General features: G+C 35.0%; 1 protein-coding gene across 1 annotated transcript in view; it reads right to left on the reverse strand.

Moving 5' to 3' along the window:
• Positions 1 to 23,236: 23,236 nt before the first annotated feature.
• The window catches only part of LOC128215783 (adhesion G protein-coupled receptor L2-like), a 36,719-nt gene continuing 34,233 nt past the window's right edge, over positions 23,237 to 25,722 (reverse strand). The window contains exons 26-27 of the mRNA XM_052922351.1: positions 24,149 to 24,304; positions 23,237 to 23,389 (exon numbers count right to left, since the gene is read on the reverse strand). Coding sequence (XP_052778311.1) covers positions 23,237 to 23,389; positions 24,149 to 24,304 — 309 coding nt within the window. The remainder of the gene's footprint in view (positions 23,390 to 24,148; positions 24,305 to 25,722) is intronic.

The raw sequence follows: 25,722 nt of genomic DNA on the forward strand, positions 1-25,722 counted from the left end.
TTGATGCCTTATCAAAATACATTAAGTTTTGAACGTTATCATGAACGTTCAAAGAAATGCTGTTTCTTTCATTATTGAAACACATATTCAAAGAGATCAATTTATATCCCATGTTATTAACATTTTACAGTGAATTGGTTTGACGTTTTGGGGAATTTCTCGTCAATGCACGGATATATAACCAAAGGAATGTCACAACAAAGTCTTTATAATTAGTCACATAAACGGTGTTTGCATGGCCTTACTAAAATAGTCAAAGGAAACAGAGTTAATGTTGAAAACATGTGGAAAAAAATAGATAGACGAGCGTATTTTGAAACTGTGTGAATTTAAAAAAAAAGTTTAAGAGTTTAAATTGAAGACAAAAGTGCATTTTTTTCAAAGCAGAGCCAATTGAAAATATGACGAAAGAGGTTGGCGAACTTTTGGCGCAACTTGTGCGCCGCTCTCCCAAGATGCAAGACCATACAGGAAAAACAAAGCATGGTTATGGGTGTTCCCCTTTGAATATTTGTGCTAATTTAAATGTCTTAAATAGTCCATTCTGGTGTCTGTAGGGTTTTGATTAATGTTTTCGACCACATTGACATGAAAAGTTTACTTAGACAAATTTATTCCGGCCCAAAGTATGGGATCAGCAGAAGAATAACGGAACACAATTATGAGCGTGATCTTTGTCATGGCTAGTAATGTGCCTTCAACTATCTAACTATATAAAACAACTACTCGCGAATTGAATGCAGATTTACGCAAACAACTGTTGATTATACTGACTTCGAATAAGTCTGAATGTCTATGAATACTCTTGTCGCTCTTGTCTACTCGGCGACAAGAATTACACCGCCAACAAAAGTGTGGGGTATGATTTAGTGATATCGCTAGTAAGTATTGTAAATTGAATGTCTCTGAAGTTAAACATTGTAAAATCATTAGGCTTTCAATAAGGCATTTAATAATATCCTTAAATAATTCAACTCTTCCTTTTCTTTGATTTTAAAACCTCTATGAACTATCCTTTTCCTCAAAGTCTCTGATTTACATGCATATCCATGTGTTGATGATAATATCAAATTACACAATTTTGTGTCAAGAACGTTGTTTTATCCAGTTTAAATAATTGTTTTTCTCCTTTTGACTCAAGCATGCAGTCAATTTCGATGATCTAATTTTGTAATTTCTTCATTTAGTAACAAATCTCAAGTTCACGTATTACAATTTTATTAGCCAAAATAACCAAAAACACAAGATATGGAGTCAGTAGCAAAGACGTGATAGGTACATAGCGTCAGTCGGATTTATTTATTTAACGTATTGTGTTTTCTTTCAAATAAACACTCTTATTAAAGTGGTACATTAAATGTCGGAAATGCAAATAACACTAGCATAAACCTAAGAGTTAAATTTAACAATGCCGCCCCAAATTATGTTTGGTTTAAGAAAAACTATCAATATCCGTCGCAGCACATCGGTACCAATAAGAAGTTCCGGGAGACGATCGCATGATATGGGGATATTATAAATTATTGTCACGTAGGGATATAATTGTCAAAGATTGAGCAATAGCATGATAAAAGAATATTAATTTACGTACATTTTTATGTAAAATAACAAGATGGTGGTGTATTTGCAAAGACAATGTACCTGGTATGGTGACTGTTTTGGGCAAATTGCTCATTTAAAGTACGACATATTTGAGATTCATTCCTGAAATCGTACAACGGAAAAACGAATCAATTCATGGCGAACATTATTACAACTGCACAAAACCTGGGTTTTGACAGATTCTAGAAGACGCTTTGTTTTCCTACTAGTTCTTTCTTGATACTTAATAATCAGATCATGTTAGAAAGGCATTTCGATAGCATTGGTATTTTTTTATACAAATCTTTAATGGAGTAATCATTTTTTTCTGATATCAGTTTTAAGGTCTTATATTAGCTGTTCATTCAAAGGATTGCTAATACACATTCACGTATATAGTAAACAAATGCACAAACATCGAAGTAGAGTAATCATGACTTTATGGAGTGATTTGATGAATATCACTTTGTCTGATATTCTGTGTAACGCAGCGTTGAACTGGTGATATATTACCCATAATAATTTCAAATTACACATTATACTATATGTGCACAGATGGACAAACTATGGCAACGGGGATTTTCAGGTCACGGCTATGTTTTACTCTACAATGGATATACATATGCGGACAGAAATTTACTTCAGTGAGTCACTTTTACTTCGAAATACACAGATTGAAAAAATGATGTTTTCAACGAAATTCTTTCTTATATTTATAAGGATTTTAAAACGGTGACACCATTGAGTTTCAACTTTGCCTTTGAAAAAAACAGGACGATAAATAATTGCCTGTGTGATATTTAATTTAGTACCTAAAATGCCAAATTAAACACAAAACTCAGATAGATAAACCAGAGTATGTCCTTCAAACACATCATTGGCAGATTTTAAGATTCAAAGTAATATTGAAAGCGGAAATGAGGTCATACTAACAATGTTTATCATTTTTGTGGTATTTGTTGTACTCGGTGTATCAGCAGTAGCAACTCAAGACGTGTACGCGTATCAAGGAGCCTAAAAAAATGCTATTTACAAACGGTGTATTGATATTGTCGAGACTTAAAGTGTTCTTAATGTGTTAGAACAGAATGAACAAACAATCATCACGGTACGGTTTAAAATTTGACTGTGTTCCATACTGATGTTACGACATTATAACTGAGTATATTTTGAAAAATGACATTATAATTTACTTTTGCCCTATTGATGAAAATTGTTTTACCAATTTCAAAAAAAAACATATTTTTGCGACGGTGTGAGTATTTCATTGTATGTTTAATGCATTTCGATATCGAACATTTATCACAATGATGTAGATATGAATTAAGATCGTATATCTTATATTACTCATACAAGACGTGATGCTTTATTAAAAAAGCATTTTTTTATTTATGTTACAGTATGACATGCGTGTCGAATGAACAATTTCCTTTTAATGAACAAATTATCCCTTCTCTATAAACACAGATTTATTAAGGTACATTTGTTCTCATGTTGCCAACGTATGACTGTGAATTCGGTTAACTTAATGAATTTTGGGGATTCCTCGTAAATATACGGATGTATTTGTTTGGCATGGTGTGATCTGTTCTCAATGATTCAATCGAGCATAATCAGACAGTCGCAGAAAAAATGTTAACTAAACATAGCAAAACGTGATATTTACACGGACTAAGTTGGCAAAATAAATACTATAATCGCAAATATATGCAGATAATAAATACTGGAACAATTGATCGGCAAACGTGGGCCCCTTCTGTTTATTAGAAATTTACAATAACGTTTGTTGGTAGACAACTGACGAGAGGTGTTGTGACGTCAGCTGATACATGAATAAAAATACTTTTAAAATCAAATACATGCTATCTTAACATTTTGTTTTGTTTGGATTTGCATCGCATGATTAAATTGTATTTGAAAAACGGTAAAGATGTAGCTAACTAGATATCTCAAATGGCTAAAACACGAATTCTGTTAATTTGTTGCAGACAATGTATTATGGCTCAATACCACAGAAATCTACCCCCCCCCCCGACGGACGTTCATACAGAAAAAAGAGAATATTTTATTATATTAGTTGAATGAAAGATAAGAAACGGGTGGTCTTTTTGCATAGAGCTTTACATAACTGGACACTGTATTGCAAAATAAATGATAGTTTTCAGTGTAAAAATTGGAAAAATCATTGCCTGTGGAACTATGTAAATTGGTTGTTTGTAGCATCATTCCGTCTTGACCTAAGGGTGATGTATTACTACTCAATTTTGTAAGACACCGCATTGGTCAACTCTATGTTTTCTTGTAATTAAATTTTGTGTCTTGGATTGTTCTACAGCAGCCAGTTACATGTCTTTCAATTGGGACTGTTTTAAAGTGAAAAGCCAGGTTAGTGTCTCTATGAAACATATGTATATTTGTTTTGGTTCGGAATAAAACATATTTACGATTATTACCATATATGGTGGTCATGGTCAAGGTCGTTCCGACAATTGCAATATATGGTGGTCATGGTCAAGGTCGTTCCGACTATTGCCATATATGGTAATGGTTAGTGAGCTTACATAAGTAAACGGCTACTATAAAAGCCGTGTATACACGTGCATTCGTCATTCGAGTTTATACCTGGCAGTAGACAAGAGAAAACTGGTAGTTTTTACCATCCACCAACCCTTTAAAATTTTGAATGGATGTATATGAGTCATCTAATGTGTAGATATTGATGAACTTTGAACACATTCATTTTATATTTTTCAGATACACGATTGTGTGTCGTTCTGAAAATTGGGAGAGGATGACAATCTTGTACAGAGTGAACGAGACGGATTCATGAACTTTTACAGCAGTCGCTTTGTGCAAAGTGATCTTTTTATTTTCCTGATGCTATGTTTATGTACATGGACACATATTGCCACACGAAGTGGTCATGAAACCATTGAGAGATTGATGTTTATTATTTGTATTGTGTGTTAATAAATATACTTGCCCGGTAAAGACTACTCCTATACAGTCGTTGTTTTATGTTTTATAAGGTTAACACATAAATAACTTATGTTTGGCTGAATATAATGAAAGAAAACATAAACTAAAAATAACTGTGGTCTTAGGTCATATTTCCTTGTTAAAAGTAGCATTAGTTAAAACGGTGATTTTGATAACAATGCGAATGTGTCTAGTTCAACCCTTTACTGGATAAGGAAAACAAAAAATCCCAGAGTCTTTGCGGAAATCATTTTGTCCAAGGGCACGTTATGTGTTTTTTCCAACAATTTGATTGGCTGGCGAGCTGATTTGAGGTTCCAGTTGGACCTTGTATTCTACTTTTTATTGTGTCGCCTGACTAGGCGACATATAGGGGTTACTTTTGTCGGCGGCGGCGGAAACTTCATAGCTAGATAGATCTCATTGAGTGCAGGTGCAGTGCACAAGAACCGCAACTCTTGCTTCCATAGTGTTAGAGTTATTATCCTTTGTTGGCGTCCTCGTCCCGTTTTCACTTGTCCGGGGCATATATCGTAAACTATTTGTGGTATCAACTTGAAATTTCATATGTAGATATATCTCATTGAGGGCAAGTGCAGTGCACAAGAACCGTAACTCTTGCAACTATATGTTTAGAGTTATTGCCCTTTGTTAATTTTCAAGCTTAAATTTTGTCAGGGGCATATATCGTAAACTTTAAGAGGTATCAACCTGAAACTTAATAGCTAGATAGATCTCATTGAATGCAAGTGCAGTGCACAAGAACCGTAACTCTTGCTTCCATATATTTAGAGTTATTGCCCTTTGTTAATTTTGTTGTTAATTTTTGTCCGGCTTAACGTTGTTACCTTCAGTTCAAATGTCACCTACACTTAGTTAATCTAACAGCTATAATGTCGACAGTAAATAATTCGTCAGGCGACACATCCGACTCGCGGAGTCTTCAGTCCGACAGATGTTTGACTAGCCTGTATTATTGTTCAAACTTATGAAAAGGCATGATAATGTTCTAATTCTATGTTCTTTCATATCTCAACATAAACAAATCGTATTGTTCTTACTCTCGCTCCTAAATAACATGTACTAAGACGATTGAGTTTATTTAGTTAGTATCGTATGTTTTACGAAAAAATGTGTATTTCTTATAAATGCCAAATCAACAACTAGTGCATACCATTTCTGTCCACAGGCCATTTAATTAATAAAATATGAACATTCTTCAATTGAATATGGTTATAAATGTTATTTAAAAAACTAAATAGAAATTGTGATCAACGTTTTAATGTATACATTTTGTTTTCATTCCTATGGTTAAATTAAATTTCCTGAAAGATTTAGTTTTTTTAAAGCAATGATATTTAAAACGCCTCGTGTTCATGACGTGGCTGACTCCGGAAAAGTTCTTTGAACTATCAAAGTAGAACGTGCTTCAGAGATTTAATAGATCAAAGTAGACAAAGATTTACATCAAAGGTAGCTGAAACCCATTAACAATCCGATTGTTTCCATAAATAGAACACTTAAAGCAATAGTCTACTAATTGCTCTCAGTGTTCCCATTAAATCAGGAAATAACATGTGTCTTAAATTTAAACCTGCTGAATATTGAAATGGAATTACATGCTATTAATCACAAAGAATAACAAAGCTACGAGAAAATGAGGTTTATTATCTGAATTGTTCTTTTGTCAACATAATTCTAAATTTAGACAGTCATGATATATTAAGCGTGAATAAAAGCACCGCGCCTCTACCTATATTTTATTGAAATTTTGTGATTAAAGATAAGTTGTTATATATATTTATATAGAGAAAATAAAGAGAGAGGAGAAAGAGAATGGAGAGAAAGGTGGAGAGAGGAGGGGAAAAAGTCTTGGAGATGAAGGGGAGGGAAATAGGAGAGAAAGGGGAAGAAACAGAGGAGAGAAAAAGGGGAGAAAGAAAGATGGGGAAAAGAGAAGGGGAAGAAAGAGAGGAGAGAAAGAATAGGAAAGAAAGAGGGGGAATAGAGAAAGGGAAGAACGATAGAAGAGAAATAGGAGGGAAGAAATAGGTGGAAAAGAGAAGGGGAAGAACGAGGGTGAATAGAGAAGGGGGAGAAAGAGAGGAGAGAAAGAGGGGAGTGAAAGAGGGGAGTGAAAGAGGGGGGAAAAGAGGAGGGGAAGAAAAAGAGGAGATAGGGAAAGGAGAAAATGAGGGGGGGAGAATGACGACAAGAGAAAAGGGAGGGGAGAAAGAAGGGGAAAGGGGAGGGGAGAAAGACTGGGGAGAGAGATATGATTTGGAAGGGAATTGAGAGAGAGGAGATTGAGAAGAGAATGTGGTAAAGATATTGTTGGAGGTATGGGAGATATACAGGCAAAAGTTGAAGTGACAGGGGGAAGAAGAGTGAGGAAGGAGATAAGATGCGAAAGTTGAGAGGTTGAAAGCACAGAAGAAAGTTTTTGAGATTTAAGAAGAAAAGAGGGGAGGGTGTGTAATGGGAAGGTAAAGTGTGGGGAAGGGAGGCAAAGATAAGAACGTAATCCAGATTTGATAGATCTCGAAACATATGCGACCACATACACATGTACGATGGTGGCTCAAAGAGCCAGAAGGAAAGACAGAAGAGAGGAGACAGATCTCGTACCATGCACGACCACACGTACGAGCGGTGGCTCTGAGAGCCTGGCTCGAGAACCAGCACCGCTAGTTCCCGTACAAATTCATCCAAGATTTGAAACCCTGAAATTTTATCATAATACAAAGCTTGAAGGTTAAATGGCAGATTTATATTACATTTCCGTGGAAATGGTATTTGTTTAAATTCATGCAGTGGTACGAAAAAAAAATACATGTTATAAAATTATATTTTAAGAGCTTTATACTGGAATGACAATTCTTCAAAAATTAGTTAATTGCCTTATTTTAGCTATTTAGTATTATTGTTATGCCTTCCGTTTATTGCTTATTCAGTCTATTTATATTACTATTAAATATTCTATAAATAAGTGTATTATTATAATATCAATGATATACAGTAACGCCTTTGGCCATCACAATAAAAGGTGCGAAAATATGGCCATGAATGGAAATATTACTGTACGTTGTATACCGACAGAAAATGATATATTAATTCTTGAAAAATAAAGAGTTCTGAAACATTGCTGTATACAGTGCGACATGGAGGCACCACGCCGCCGCATACAGTATACGGCAGACATATCACTGCATTTAGGTCGCGTAACGGTGCCCCGCATAAAGCACCATTTGAAATACTTAAACACCGTATGAAGATGTTCCTTTATTTATTATTGACTATTTTGGGCAAATAGTTGATACAGTTTTGGGCAAATAATTGATACAAACATGAAGGAAATGAAAATGAAATATAGTGGCCGAGAAACTAAACAATAATTTTGGTTAGCCTAATGCTGAAAATGCATCATTACAGGAAAAAGGAAATTGGATTTGTATAGAAATGTCCAAAGTTTATTATGGAATATAAATACTGGAACAATTGATCGGCAAACGTGGGCCCCTTCTGTTTATTAGAAATTTACAATAACGTTTGTTGGTAGACAACTGACGAGAGGTGTTGTGACGTCAGCTGATACATGAATAAAAATACTTTTAAAATCAAATACATGCTATCTTAACATTTTGTTTTGTTTGGATTTGCATCGCATGATTAAATTGTATTTGAAAAACGGTAAAGATGTAGCTAACTAGATATCTCAAATGGCTAAAACACGAATTCTGTTAATTTGTTGCAGACAATGTATTATGGCTCAATACCACAGAAATCTACCCCCCCCCCCCCCGACGGACGTTCATACAGAAAAAAGAGAATATTTTATTATATTAGTTGAATGAAAGATAAGAAACGGGTGGTCTTTTTGCATAGAGCTTTACATAACTGGACACTGTATTGCAAAATAAATGATAGTTTTCAGTGTAAAAATTGGAAAAATCATTGCCTGTGGAACTATGTAAATTGGTTGTTTGTAGCATCATTCCGTCTTGACCTAAGGGTGATGTATTACTACTCAATTTTGTAAGACACCGCATTGGTCAACTCTATGTTTTCTTGTAATTAAATTTTGTGTCTTGGATTGTTCTACAGCAGCCAGTTACATGTCTTTCAATTGGGACTGTTTTAAAGTGAAAAGCCAGGTTAGTGTCTCTATGAAACATATGTATATTTGTTTTGGTTCGGAATAAAACATATTTACGATTATTACCATATATGGTGGTCATGGTCAAGGTCGTTCCGACAATTGCAATATATGGTGGTCATGGTCAAGGTCGTTCCGACTATTGCCATATATGGTAATGGTTAGTGAGCTTACATAAGTAAACGGCTACTATAAAAGCCGTGTATACACGTGCATTCGTCATTCGAGTTTATACCTGGCAGTAGACAAGAGAAAACTGGTAGTTTTTACCATCCACCAACCCTTTAAAATTTTGAATGGATGTATATGAGTCATCTAATGTGTAGATATTGATGAACTTTGAACACATTCATTTTATATTTTTCAGATACACGATTGTGTGTCGTTCTGAAAATTGGGAGAGGATGACAATCTTGTACAGAGTGAACGAGACGGATTCATGAACTTTTACAGCAGTCGCTTTGTGCAAAGTGATCTTTTTATTTTCCTGATGCTATGTTTATGTACATGGACACATATTGCCACACGAAGTGGTCATGAAACCATTGAGAGATTGATGTTTATTATTTGTATTGTGTGTTAATAAATATACTTGCCCGGTAAAGACTACTCCTATACAGTCGTTGTTTTATGTTTTATAAGGTTAACACATAAATAACTTATGTTTGGCTGAATATAATGAAAGAAAACATAAACTAAAAATAACTGTGGTCTTAGGTCATATTTCCTTGTTAAAAGTAGCATTAGTTAAAACGGTGATTTTGATAACAATGCGAATGTGTCTAGTTCAACCCTTTACTGGATAAGGAAAACAAAAAATCCCAGAGTCTTTGCGGAAATCATTTTGTCCAAGGGCACGTTATGTGTTTTTTCCAACAATTTGATTGGCTGGCGAGCTGATTTGAGGTTCCAGTTGGACCTTGTATTCTACTTTTTATTGTGTCGCCTGACTAGGCGACATATAGGGGTTACTTTTGTCGGCGGCGGCGGAAACTTCATAGCTAGATAGATCTCATTGAGTGCAGGTGCAGTGCACAAGAACCGCAACTCTTGCTTCCATAGTGTTAGAGTTATTATCCTTTGTTGGCGTCCTCGTCCCGTTTTCACTTGTCCGGGGCATATATCGTAAACTATTTGTGGTATCAACTTGAAATTTCATATGTAGATATATCTCATTGAGGGCAAGTGCAGTGCACAAGAACCGTAACTCTTGCAACTATATGTTTAGAGTTATTGCCCTTTGTTAATTTTCAAGCTTAAATTTTGTCAGGGGCATATATCGTAAACTTTAAGAGGTATCAACCTGAAACTTAATAGCTAGATAGATCTCATTGAATGCAAGTGCAGTGCACAAGAACCGTAACTCTTGCTTCCATATATTTAGAGTTATTGCCCTTTGTTAATTTTGTTGTTAATTTTTGTCCGGCTTAACGTTGTTACCTTCAGTTCAAATGTCACCTACACTTAGTTAATCTAACAGCTATAATGTCGACAGTAAATAATTCGTCAGGCGACACATCCGACTCGCGGAGTCTTCAGTCCGACAGATGTTTGACTAGCCTGTATTATTGTTCAAACTTATGAAAAGGCATGATAATGTTCTAATTCTATGTTCTTTCATATCTCAACATAAACAAATCGTATTGTTCTTACTCTCGCTCCTAAATAACATGTACTAAGACGATTGAGTTTATTTAGTTAGTATCGTATGTTTTACGAAAAAATGTGTATTTCTTATAAATGCCAAATCAACAACTAGTGCATACCATTTCTGTCCACAGGCCATTTAATTAATAAAATATGAACATTCTTCAATTGAATATGGTTATAAATGTTATTTAAAAAACTAAATAGAAATTGTGATCAACGTTTTAATGTATACATTTTGTTTTCATTCCTATGGTTAAATTAAATTTCCTGAAAGATTTAGTTTTTTTAAAGCAATGATATTTAAAACGCCTCGTGTTCATGACGTGGCTGACTCCGGAAAAGTTCTTTGAACTATCAAAGTAGAACGTGCTTCAGAGATTTAATAGATCAAAGTAGACAAAGATTTACATCAAAGGTAGCTGAAACCCATTAACAATCCGATTGTTTCCATAAATAGAACACTTAAAGCAATAGTCTACTAATTGCTCTCAGTGTTCCCATTAAATCAGGAAATAACATGTGTCTTAAATTTAAACCTGCTGAATATTGAAATGGAATTACATGCTATTAATCACAAAGAATAACAAAGCTACGAGAAAATGAGGTTTATTATCTGAATTGTTCTTTTGTCAACATAATTCTAAATTTAGACAGTCATGATATATTAAGCGTGAATAAAAGCACCGCGCCTCTACCTATATTTTATTGAAATTTTGTGATTAAAGATAAGTTGTTATATATATTTATATAGAGAAAATAAAGAGAGAGGAGAAAGAGAATGGAGAGAAAGGTGGAGAGAGGAGGGGAAAAAGTCTTGGAGATGAAGGGGAGGGAAATAGGAGAGAAAGGGGAAGAAACAGAGGAGAGAAAAAGGGGAGAAAGAAAGATGGGGAAAAGAGAAGGGGAAGAAAGAGAGGAGAGAAAGAATAGGAAAGAAAGAGGGGGAATAGAGAAAGGGAAGAACGATAGAAGAGAAATAGGAGGGAAGAAATAGGTGGAAAAGAGAAGGGGAAGAACGAGGGTGAATAGAGAAGGGGGAGAAAGAGAGGAGAGAAAGAGGGGAGTGAAAGAGGGGAGTGAAAGAGGGGGGAAAAGAGGAGGGGAAGAAAAAGAGGAGATAGGGAAAGGAGAAAATGAGGGGGGGAGAATGACGACAAGAGAAAAGGGAGGGGAGAAAGAAGGGGAAAGGGGAGGGGAGAAAGACTGGGGAGAGAGATATGATTTGGAAGGGAATTGAGAGAGAGGAGATTGAGAAGAGAATGTGGTAAAGATATTGTTGGAGGTATGGGAGATATACAGGCAAAAGTTGAAGTGACAGGGGGAAGAAGAGTGAGGAAGGAGATAAGATGCGAAAGTTGAGAGGTTGAAAGCACAGAAGAAAGTTTTTGAGATTTAAGAAGAAAAGAGGGGAGGGTGTGTAATGGGAAGGTAAAGTGTGGGGAAGGGAGGCAAAGATAAGAACGTAATCCAGATTTGATAGATCTCGAAACATATGCGACCACATACACATGTACGATGGTGGCTCAAAGAGCCAGAAGGAAAGACAGAAGAGAGGAGACAGATCTCGTACCATGCACGACCACACGTACGAGCGGTGGCTCTGAGAGCCTGGCTCGAGAACCAGCACCGCTAGTTCCCGTACAAATTCATCCAAGATTTGAAACCCTGAAATTTTATCATAATACAAAGCTTGAAGGTTAAATGGCAGATTTATATTACATTTCCGTGGAAATGGTATTTGTTTAAATTCATGCAGTGGTACGAAAAAAAAATACATGTTATAAAATTATATTTTAAGAGCTTTATACTGGAATGACAATTCTTCAAAAATTAGTTAATTGCCTTATTTTAGCTATTTAGTATTATTGTTATGCCTTCCGTTTATTGCTTATTCAGTCTATTTATATTACTATTAAATATTCTATAAATAAGTGTATTATTATAATATCAATGATATACAGTAACGCCTTTGGCCATCACAATAAAAGGTGCGAAAATATGGCCATGAATGGAAATATTACTGTACGTTGTATACCGACAGAAAATGATATATTAATTCTTGAAAAATAAAGAGTTCTGAAACATTGCTGTATACAGTGCGACATGGAGGCACCACGCCGCCGCATACAGTATACGGCAGACATATCACTGCATTTAGGTCGCGTAACGGTGCCCCGCATAAAGCACCATTTGAAATACTTAAACACCGTATGAAGATGTTCCTTTATTTATTATTGACTATTTTGGGCAAATAGTTGATACAGTTTTGGGCAAATAATTGATACAAACATGAAGGAAATGAAAATGAAATATAGTGGCCGAGAAACTAAACAATAATTTTGGTTAGCCTAATGCTGAAAATGCATCATTACAGGAAAAAGGAAATTGGATTTGTATAGAAATGTCCAAAGTTTATTATGATTCGAAATTTAAAGCCAAAATTGTGGATTTTATTTCACTTCATATCTAGCAGGCTTGATTACATAAACTAGTTGTGTAAACCTCTGGCCATTCCTGTATACAATCCTACTATGCAAAAGGTTACCAGGCTCGCTGAGCCTGAATTTCGGGATGATCTAGCCGTGCAAGACTTCGGTGGCAACCCTGGAGAAGCACGACTTCCTCGTTATCGCAGGTGAATTGTGGCTACCTCATTATCGCAGGTGAATCGTGGCTTCCTCGTGATCGTAGGTAAATCACGGCTTCTGCATTATCGTAGGTGAATCACGGCTTCCTCAGCTTTCTCAATATTGTAGGTGAATCACGTCTGGAGAAGCACGTCTACCGCGTGGTGGTTCGCGGCTTCCGCGTTATCGTAGGTGAATCACGTCTTCTGCAGTATCTTAGGTGAATTACGACTACCTCGTTACAGTAGATGAATCACGGCTACATCGTTATAGAAGGTGTATCATGGCTTTCTCGCTATCGTAGGTGAATCACGGCTTCATCGTTATCTAAGGTGAATCACGGCTTCTTCGTTATCGTTGGTGAATCACGGCTTCCGCGTTATCGTAGGTGAAGCGCGACTTACGCGTTATTATGGGTGAATCACGGCTTCCGCGTTATCGTAGGTGAATCACGGCTACCTCGCTACAGTAGATGAATCACGGCTACCTCGTTATAGAAGGTGAATCATGGCTTTCTCGCTATCGTAGGTGAATCATGGCTTTCTCGCTATCGTAGGTGAATCACGGCTTCTTCGTTATCGTTGGTGAATCACGGCTTCCGCGTTATCGTATAGGTGAAGCGCGACTTACGCGTTATTATGGGTGAATCACGGCTTCCTCGCTAAAGCTATTTTCACTAGGTGTATTTTGATGTCATGTTATAAAAACGTTATCATGTTGTTAATCTTACAGCTGAAACCTGATTGAATCCATATAACCCATAATGCTTCTCTATTAACCATGTCAAAAGCTCTTTGGTAATTTATGAATGCAGGTCAAAGTATATACCGTTTGGTAAAAACTTTTTGAAATAGTATCATGTACTAAGAACATTGCATCAGCTGTAGAGTGACCATTCGTCTCTGAAATCAAATTGGCCATCATAAAAATGAATACTATTTTCACACCATTTGTAAAAGCGATTTCTTTTTGTAAGAGAGTATATTTTTGCACTAAATTTTCCAAAGTAATGCCTCTATAATTTGCTGGGTTAAAAAAAATTGTACTTTTCAATATAGTGAAAATAACGCCTGTAGTCTAGTATTTCAAATATACGTAAATATGATAAATATGGTTGAACAATGTACAAATATAAGGTGAATTAAAATCAAATTTATATATTAAATGAAAATAAATCACTTTCTTATCAAAATCACAAGCTTTGAATCTTTTCAGCAACAATATTGTTTCAACTATTTCTTTTATTGAAATTTGAAAAGTTCATCAATGTAGAGCGTTTCGTCCTTCAAATAAATTTCATGAGTACTCGAGTTGAATTGACGCTAACACAAAATTTGATTTTTGTTTTCAAAATTTAAAAAAAAAAAATTCGGAGACATTCTTGGAAGACAAACCTGATTTGCTGATTTTTAATATATTTTCAAAATAGTCGAGGTGCTGTTTCACTTATTTAAAGACGGTGGGTGGAGGGTGGTGGTTCTGCACCATGAGTTATATTTCATTAGCATTACGTTTTTATACGGCAAATTTCTTTCTAGTTAAAATAAGATATAGACACTTCGTTCATTTTAGGGTTCCGCGTATCAGTATGCGAAAGTAAGTCATGATTAGAGACAAAATATACAAATTCTGAATCGTTTTATTTATTTCATGCTTTAAAGCTGCACTCTCACAGATTGAACGTTTTGACCCCTTTTTTTATTTTTTGTCTTGGAACGAGCCGTTTTTTTGCGAAAATCCATGGAAACCAATTATATAACTTTAAAGACTGCTGACAAAAAATCAGATTGCAGATTTTTATATTTAAGTTCAAAAATGATGTTTTATGCATTATTCGTAAACCCTTAGTAACGGTTTAAGCCATAAAACATTATTTTTTGAACGGAAATATGAACTTCTACGATCTGATTTTTTGTCAGCAATGTTATATCATTGGTTTGCAGATATTTACGCAAAAATTTGCTCGTCCCAAGACAAATTATTTTTATAAAAGTTGTTAAAATTGTAAATCTGTGAGAGTGCAGCTTTAAACATTCCTTTAATTTGGAAAATATGCTATCTGAAGCCCGAAGTAGGGAAATATTCTACTGTGTACATTTTGTTGTTAAATAAATAGAATGCCATATGAAAGGTAGGCCGGGTTTGAAACTTGGAATAAGATTAAGGTAGGTTATGGCTTTGGACTCGCATATGAACATGCAACATCAATATAATCTTTGTGCTGCCCGGCTTATCCCTGTAGTTTCCGTAACCCAATTGATTGGATCTATTTGTAAACATGTAGTTTCCGTAACCCAATTGATTGGATCTGTTTGTAAACATGTAGTTTCCGTAACCCAATTGATTGGATCTATTTGTAAACATGTAGTTTCCGTAACCCAATTGTTTGGATCTGTTTGTAAACATGTAGTTTCTGTAACCCAATTGATTGGATCTATTTGTAAACATGTAGTTTCCGTGGCTTAATAAACTTGATCTATTCTATCCCTGTGGTTTCCGTTAATAAATAAATATATAAACAGTTCAAATATTACCTTCTGGCATAACAAAAACACAAATTCAATGTTTTCTCCATATAAAGACAATATTATCAAAGTGTTGATTTGTAGAAAATTGGGAATATTAACAAGATGTAAATCCTATATTTCTTAAACTCGCGATAAAGTGTAATCTGGAAGAGTTCTTCTAAACAACGTGGTTCTCTCCTATTGTAAAATTCTAGCAACAGGCAATTTTATGAAATCTTCAATTTGTCATTTGGCTATGAAACGTTTATTCATTCAATACCAAAACCATTATCATATCCACTTATTATTATGTAAATGGTTTATTAGTTTATTGGGAAAACATATACAGTAGGCATAAGCCCATGAGTACAGTATACAAATACACTTATCAAGTTATGAATATGAAACCAAAACCTACTAATAGAAACGGATAATTGGAATATAGTACCAGTCAATGAAAATAATTGTCAAACATGTAACAAACTAGGACGTGAGTCTTTTTTTTATTCGAGCGTAATAAGGCTTGATGATGAACGTAAACAGCATATTAACCCATCTTTTAACAGATATCGAAACATACAAAAAGTTATACAGCTGGTAAACACAAATAATACAAAGGAATATTTGAATATGAACAATATAGTATCTAATATTTTTTAACAGATTCGTTATAACATGAGTATTTTTATTTATGTAGGACATTTTGCATAAATTTGTTTAGTTGTGACTCTCCCATTGTGCTTTAAACTTTTTTATAATTCGTACGCTCATGACTTGATATATTGAATCTATTTGAATCGCTATAGATTCCGTTGCCTTATTAATTGGACTTATTTTACACATGTTTATGCTAGACATGTTTTCGTTGCCTAATTGATTGGACTTATTTTAGACATGTTTCCGTTGCCTAATTGATTGGACTTATTTTAGACATGTTTCCGTTTCCTAATTGATTGGACTTATGCTAGACATGTTTCCGTTTCCTAATTGATTGGACTTATGTTAGACATGTTTCCGTTTCCTAAATGATTGGACTTATTTTAGACATGTTTCCGTTTCCTAATTGATAAGACTTATGTTAGACATGTTTATGTTGCCTAATTGATAAGACTTATGTTAGACATGTTTCCGTTTCCTAATTAATTGGACTTATTTTAGACATGTTTCCGTTGCCTAATTGATAAGACTTATGTTAGACATGTTTATGTTGCCTAATTGATTGGACTTATGTTAGACATGTTTCCGTTTCCTAATTAATTGGACTTATTTTAGACATGTTTCCGTTTCCTAATTAATTGGACTTATTTTAGACATGTTTCCGTTGCCTAATTGATAAGACTTATGTTAGACATGTTTCCGTTTCCTAATTAATTGGACTTATTTTAGACATGTTTCCGTTGCCTAATTGATAAGACTTATGTTAGACATGTTTCCGTTTCCTAATTAATTGGACTTATTTTAGACATGTTTATGTTGCCTAATTGATTGGACTTATGTTAGACATGTTTCCGTTTCCTAATTGATTGGACTTATTTTAGACATGTTTCCGTTTCCTAATTAATTGGACTTATTTTAGACATGTTTCCGTTGCCTAATTGATAAGACTTATGTTAGACATGTTTCCGTTTCCTAATTAATTGGACTTATTTTAGACATGTTTCCGTTGCCTAATTGATAAGACTTATGTTAGACATGTTTCCGTTTCCTAATTAATTGGACTTATTTTAGACATGTTTCCGTTTCCTAATTGATAAGACTTATGTTAGACATATTTCCGTTGCCTAATTGATAAGACTTATGTTAGACATATTTCCATTGCCTAATTGATAAGACTTATGTTAGACATGTTTCCGTTGCCTAATTGATAAGACTTATGTTAGACATATTTCCATTGCCTAATTGATAAGACTTATGTTAGACATGTTTCCGTTGCCTAATTGATAAGACTTATGTTAGACATGTTTCCATTGCCTAATTGATAAGACTTAAGTTAGACATGTTTCCATTGCCTAATTGATAAGACTTAAGTTAGACATGTTTCCGTTGCCTAATTGATAAGACTTATGTTAGACATGTTTCCGTTGCCTAATTGATAAGACTTATGTTAGACATATTTCCATTGCCTAATTGATAAGACTTATGTTAGACATGTTTCCGTTGCCGAATTAATAAGACTTATGTTAAACATGTTTCCGTTGCCTAATTGATAAGACTTAAGTTAGACATGTTTCCGTTGCCTAATTGATAAGACTTATGTTAGACATGTTTCCGTTGCCTAATTGATAAGACTTATGTTAGACATGTTTCCGTTGCCGAATTGATAAGACTTATGTTAGACATGTTTCCGTTGCCTAATTGATAAGACTTATGTTAGACATGTTTCCGTTGCCTAATTGATTGGGTCTAGTTCCATCCCTGCAGTTTCCGTCGTCTTATCAACTGAACAATCAATTTAATATTTTAATTGTTGTGTGATTTTTACGTAAAGTTCGTATCACGTATTAGAATCACAAACAGTTAAAAACATATGTTAACGATGATATAACATCGTATTTATGTTCAAGCAGTGTTTCGTCTGCACTTTGTTTTTATGAATGCAAATGTTCAAACATTTAGCTTCAAATTTCAAGAAAACGTTTGAAAAAGTGAATTACCTTTTATTGTAATAGACGTTAACTTAAAGCTTCGATATCCCCCACCGAAATCTTTAATAAATAGAAGCTTTGAGTGCATATATTATGAACCCTATAAATAACAGAATCAAGGACATCGTTGTCCCAATCAAAGCTATTTGTATAATTTTAAAGTTATTTTAAAAAAGTACAGTTATGATATATATATATCATTTATCTTAATCGTATATCATGAAAAAAAAATACTTTAACGATACAAAAAGGAAATTTGTCAATCCTTTAAATCTTTCCTGTTTATTTATTTTCGTTCCAACTGAAAGTCTTTCCTCGGCAACGCAAATGAAACTGATTTTTCAAAAACAGCTTTAAAAAGCACGAAAGTGTACATTTACAGTTAATTTTCATCGCTGACTTTGTACAGACAGTCAAATGCGAGATTTGGTATAGCTAACATGGGCCTTTACCTTACATTTTTGCTTTTTTAGTTTTGCCATCTATCAGTTGGTTGTAAACAATCAAGAATAATCGGGCCCGATACTGTTCTCGTAAAATGCAACAATGAAGAAAACGTGTAAATTGTAACGGATTCGGCATGCGATGAATATATAGCAATCTCCTGCTGCTGATGGACACGAAGCCAACAGGTTTCTTGTCCGCCCAACAAGTTGTTTGTCCAACAAACAGGTTTATTGTCCGACCAACAGGTTTTTTGTCCAACCAACAGGTTTCCTAGTCAGACCAAGAAACATCTTGTCCAACAAACAGGTTTTTCGACCAACAGGTTTCCTGTCCGACCAAGAGGTTTCTTGTCCGACCAACAGGTTTCTTGTCCGACTAGCAGGTTTCTCGTCCGACCAACAGGTTTCTCGTCCGACCAACACGTTTTTTTGTCCAACCAACAAGTTTATTGTCCGACCGACAGGTTTCTTGTCCAACAGACAGGTTTCTTGTACGACGAACAGGTTTCTTGTCCAACAAAGAGGTTTCTTGTCCGGCCAACAGGTTTCTGTCCGACCAACAGGTTTCTTGTCCGACCAGCAGGTTTCTTGTCCAACCAACAGGTTTCTTGTCCCACAAACAGGTTTATTGTCCGACCAAACAGGTTTCTTGTCCAACCAACAGGTTTCTTGTCCAACCAACAGGTTTCTTGGCCAACAAGACGTTTCTTGTCCGACCAACAGGTTTCTTGTCAGACCAAGAGGTTTCTTGTCAGACCTAGAGGTTTCTGGTCCGACCAAGAGGTTTCTTGTCCGAACAAAAGGTTTCTTGTCCGACGAACAGGTTTCTTGTCAGACCAAGATGTTTCTTGTCAGACCAAGAGGTTTCTTGTCAGACCTAGAGGTTTCTTGTCCGACCAAGAGGTTTCTTGTCCGACCAACAGGTTTCTTGTCAGACCAAGATGTTTCTTGTCCGACCAAGAGGTTTCTTGTCCGACCAACAGGTTTCTTGTCAGACCAAGATATTTCTTGTCCGACCAACAGATTTCTTGTCCGACCAAGATGTTTCTTGTCCGACCAACAGGTTTCTTGCCCAGGTTTCTTGTCCGACCAACAGGTTTCTTGTACAGCCAACAGGTTTCTAGTCCGACCAACAGGTTTTTGTCCATCCGACTTGGATTAAGTCTCCTCAAGTGGGCCTTTTTCCTTTTTTTATTTTATGTAGCATTGAGGATATGAATGGATTGTAAAATTCAGGCTTATATTTACTTATAATCATAAGGTAGCAATAAACTCGGTACAAATGGAATTAATAGTTGAAATTCAAAATTAACGTTTGATATTTTGTAAACAAGATAATGTTAGTGTTTTTCAAGACAAGTACGGGTCTGCGCCAGTTATATTTTGTTATTTTTCTTATAAATATTTGAGGTTTATCAAGCTGTGAAAAACGTCGTGAAGACGCTTATAGAACGATTTGATTTCCCCTGAGTCTATTTTGGCCATTAAAAAATGGGTTATATAATATCATGTATGCTTTACTCTGGCAACGATAAAGAAATGCAGTGGAAGTCACAGACAAAACTCAATGAAGAACATAAATGTTCAGTATGATCTCTCTGGAATGTCATGTAAAGCTTTACGCGAATACTTTTAAGAAGCAAAACTGTTACATGATACCACAATTAGCTCCCATTAACTCAGACAACATCGACATCAAGGGAAATCAGTCGTATTTTAATTGTGTGTTTTTTTTTGTAAAAACAATCTTAAATCCTAGCTGTATCATGCTGTCTGTTCTCCAACTAAAATATGAGCAGTTATATTGTTACTAGTTTCCATCAGGATTTGATAATGATTATTTGAAGTTGTTGCATGCAGATCGAACATTTATCGACATCCCTCTAAAGGAATACATTAGAGGTCTAACGTCGTTGAAGGCGACCGAATAAAAATATAACTTGTCGACTTGCATTTAACTTAGAATCATGCATGATAAATTGTAAAATGAAAATCATTGTAAGAAAGTTTCCATCTTATACCCAATCTACTCTGAAAATTTATCGCTCCTTCCCATCTTCTATACCCCCTCTCCTCCTATCTTTCCTCGATTCTTCCCATCGTCTACGTCCACCTTCTCACATCTGTCCTCTCTCCTTCCCATCTTACAGCCCCTCTCCTCTCATCAGTTCTTTCTCCTTCCCAATACCTACCCAATCTCCACTTATCTTTTCTCTCTCCTTCCCATCTTCTACTCCCAGTCCTCTCACTTTTACTCTCTCCTTCCCCTCTTGTACCCTCTCCTCATCTTTCCTCTCTCCTTTACATCTTTTTTCCATCTCCTGACCTCTTTATCCTCTCTCTTCTTGTACCCCCTTTCTTCTAATAGTTCATCTTTCCATTCCATCGTCCATCAAATCTGCTTCCCATCTTCTACATTGAAGTCTTCACATCTTTCCTACCTTCTGCCGATATCATATCCCCTTTTCTCTCATCTTTCCTCTATCCTTCCAAATTTTACCAAATCTCATCACAGCTTTCATCTCTCCTCATTTTTCTCCCTATCTCCTCTCCTCTATTACTCCTCTTCCTTTACATTCCTCTCATCTTCATCCCTTTCCCTTCATTTACTACCTCTTCTCTTATTGCCCTTTCAATATCCATCATCTCCACCTGCATCATAAAAACAAAAACGTGGCAAACAGTATGCCATAGACATTAAACATTATTTTAATGTGTCCTACAAATGAAAAATTTAAAGATAAAATCACTATTATCATCATCGTAGGAATCCGAGTTTCACACATTATGTGAGACTATTAAATATTGAGTATGAAGTGCTAACGGAATTCATCCTTTCGACGATTAATGAACAATATATAAATTTCTCTAAACCTTAGCTTGTGTTAAATTATGACTGATGGTTCTTAGACAAGCATCTTTGTAAATATACAGCTGATAACACAATCAACCAGAGCATATTCCTATTTGATTCATCAATTCACCTTCAGTCTCTCAAACAGTATGGAAACATAATTGTTTACCGTATGTTTTAGTCATTTGCATTCTTTCCATACACACATAGATATAAATCTTCGCTGAATAGTTGAAGAATTACTTATGACCTTTCGGTGATATCTCATTAATCAATTTAATGAACTGAAACGTAAAAATGATATTTTATGTCCGCATTTTGACTCATTTTTATAGAAATATAGCCTTTTGACAGTTCATGTTCTTATTTCAACTGAGCTAAGTGAGCCATACATTGTATTCATATTTTGTTTCGGATTTAATTTAGTTGTTTTTAGAGTTATCAATACTACAAAACCCCTGCTCGTTTCAAACTCGTGACAAAAACTTAAATGGTTTTCACATGTTTCAACATATTAATACAGTTGGTCAGATACATATTTAAAAAAAAAAAGAACATTATCGTACGATGCTTGAACATACATCCAATTGCACCAATGCGTATTTGTTCGTAGCATGTTTGGCATACATTTTTTTAAACTCTGCCGAAAACTGCTTGTCACATTGTTCAAACCTACAAGTCCTTAACTATGCAGCACATGTTTAAACATTGCAATACAAAGTCGATCATAACTTGTTAAATCAAAACAATATAAAGATGTTTGACACATGTTTAACTACACCAATACGTATCTTCTCGTCCCATGTTTAAAAGCATCAGTACATATCTAGTTGAGGTATGTTTAAACACACCGACAAATATGGTAACGCACACCAAAACATATCGCCACATGTTTAAACACATACATCAATACATATCCTCCCTTCACATGTTTAAACACACCAATACATAACTTCTGGTCACATATTAAACACACCAATACATAATTTATCTTCACATGTTGTGTTAAACACACCAATACATAACTTCTCATCACATGTTTAAACAATCCAATACATATCTTCTCATCACATGTTTAAACTCACCAATACATAACTTCTCGACACATGTTTAAACACACCAATACATATCTTCTCGTCACGTGTCTATACACACCAATACATAACTTCTCGTCACGTGTCTATACACACCAATACATAACTTCTCGTAAGGTGTCTATACACACCAATACATAACTTCTCGTCACGTGTCTATACACACCAATACATAACTTCTCGTCACGTGTCTATACACAACAATACATATCTTCTCGTCACGTGTCTATACACACCAATACATAACTTCTCGTCACGTGTCTATACACACCAATACGTAACTTCTCGTCACATGTTTAAACACACCAATACATAACTTCTCGTCACATGTTTAAACACACCAATACATAACTTATCGTCACACCATACCATTTCTTAACTTATTGGCCCATGTGTTTAGACAGTGTGCATGATGGCCACATGTTTAAATATACCAATTTTTAAACAAACATTACTTACAAATCTTGACATGACAGTCAAAATAACTCGTCAGTTTTACCATAACATTTTTTTACTTTCAAATATTTGCGTTATCTTTTTCCACGTTTGAACAGAAACCTCACTCTATCAATATGTTGCATGCACATTACATACTAAGCACGTTTCTGAATAATGCCAACTGCTTAAAAAAAGAATACCTGACGTTTGAATTCTAAACAATTACGCCGTCTACCTATCAAGCGAAATTCTCAATATTCTACACAGATGTTATCATTTCACAATCTGAAGCCATCTGTTCGTCTTCATCAGGTGACGTTTCTCTCTTTAGACGTTGACGGCGCTTGTTTCTTGCCGCCTGATCACGACGTCGACGTGGTCGCGGATCTAACGCTAACGCCTCTAGACGGTCCTGCAAGACCATGTTATTCTCGTTCATATGTTGTACAAAGTTTGAAAGGAGCAAAATTACAAAATAATGGTCCGGAAAAAACTACTCAGGTGGCCCTTACTTACTGTAATTGCGCTGCATTGACAGTATTACCGCTGATGTATAGTTGGTCTTACATGTTCTAATGTTATATGTATAACAAGTAATACCAGATACCAACACTCATATGTAATCGATCAATGAAAATAAATCAGCAGTTATTAAAGAAAGAGTTCTCGGTTCCAGTTATTGCTATGTCGAACATACGCGTATAATCATTCGTAAACATTGGTAAAACGTGTGCAATTTTAACTACATAATTCGTATGACATTAAACTCGAATTTATACATAACAATTATTGACCATATCATTACAAACTAATAGCAAAACTTGAATGAAAGTTAAATTTAAACTCTTCTTTCAGATTCCTGGCACGCAATGGGTTATAAATTCCATGTATAAGCAGTTTGCTTTGTGGTATCGAATCCTGCTTAATCTGATACTGATTGGATAAACTTGCTGATATTTCATATGTGATAATGACAGCATTGAAAAATAACAAAATAAGATTGTGTGGAGTAATCATGAATAAGCTTTTTTTTTAAATGTAAGAAAAAAACATCTGTCGAAGGCGACCATGTTTGTTATATTTAGAGCTTGGTGACCACAAACCAAACTGACAACGGCCAAAGGGAAGATGCAGAAAAGCAATGAACCCTTAATCGCCATAGAAACCGTACCTTCTCCACGAGATGTGTGGACGGCTGCGAGTCTAGAGATCTATCGTCGGCGTCGTCAAACCCGTGGGCCGACAGCGTCTTTTTCTTCTTCTTCACTTTGAAAATGTTGCGTACTTCTTCGTTCAGCAATAGGTAAAATACGACGAAGAACATGCCCTGGAAATTAAAACATTATATTATCAGTGTATGCAACCGGTCAATCCATACAGAATTTATAAAATTAGAGTTGTCTAAACTTGATATAAACGACGCCTGGCGAGTTTAACCCAGATTGTTCCGAGTGGCCACGAATGCGAGTTTTATTTATGTCATAAATACCATTTTGTTACTGCGACATAAATCCATATATCGTCGCTATATGCCGCACAAATTTGAACGCTTTTCAATTTTTACGGCATGCCAAAAGTTATTACATTAGTTATGAAATATTTCATGACGTTATTTTGTTTAAAGTACATTATTTATATTAAACTATATATATATTAATTATTGATTGCGATATATGAACGATCAAATAATAATAATAGCTACGTGGTCACACATGACCCCATTCAAAAAGCGCCAAAATATCGATACTATTCTTTTCATCTATTATAATACACATATCACGATTTTCTTAGATCATTAGAGACAAATGTCGACTTAAACATAACAATGCATTGAAATTAAGAAAGTACATCATTGGCAACCTTTATTGTGCCCATTGGAATTGAAATTGTTTGTCGCCGTATTTATCCAACCAACATCAAAATAATGAATGACTAAGGAGCGCTAAAAGATTAAAACTGTAGGATGCAGCGTAAAACCTGCTGTAAACACTATAATTATCTCCGACTAGAAATGTTACATAATCATGGTGAGTTCCCGGAAATTACATTCGTCATTTTTCTGAATCTCGTATAATTGATGGGAATGCATTCCGGGCTTATGCATCCGTTTTCGTACCGCGCTCATGGGGAGCTAAGGTATAGATAACGCGAAATGTAACAGTGGGAAGGGATCATTAGAAATTCTTAATGATAATTGCAAAGATATCCAAGGAGAATCTCAATATGATGATCGTGTATCTAAATGATGTTTTTACGCTTTGTCAAATCTATATTCCGATATTTTCCTGTTTATCAAGAACATAATTGTAGAACATGTTGCATCCTTTAATCTTGGGAATTTATTTTATCATTTCGTATGTTTGAATTCACAAATTTATAGTTTTTGAAAAAGAAACTAAAAGCTAGAATTGTAAACAATATTGAATAGGGATTATGTTGTTTATCCTCTCTTTTAAAAGTGCACACCATAGGTTTACACTTGATATATACACAAAAGAAAATTATTATTTTAAATCCGTATTATGTTTAACTCATTTGACTAAAATAATGAACAAATAGGTGTGACTGGTGTACAGTTAAAAGTATTGACTTTTATAATTGCGGTTTTCCATTAATAGCTACGTGCAGAGGACTGAGGAAGATTTTGATAGTCAGACTTAAAAGTAGGAAGACTGAAAAATCCAAAATTGAAAGGTGTTTTTTTTAAACCAACGTTATAATTATCCGTTTCATGCCATACGTCCA

Source organism: Mya arenaria, chromosome 14 (genome assembly GCF_026914265.1).
Source record: "Mya arenaria isolate MELC-2E11 chromosome 14, ASM2691426v1".
Classification (NCBI taxonomy): Eukaryota; Metazoa; Mollusca; class Bivalvia; order Myida; family Myidae; genus Mya; species Mya arenaria.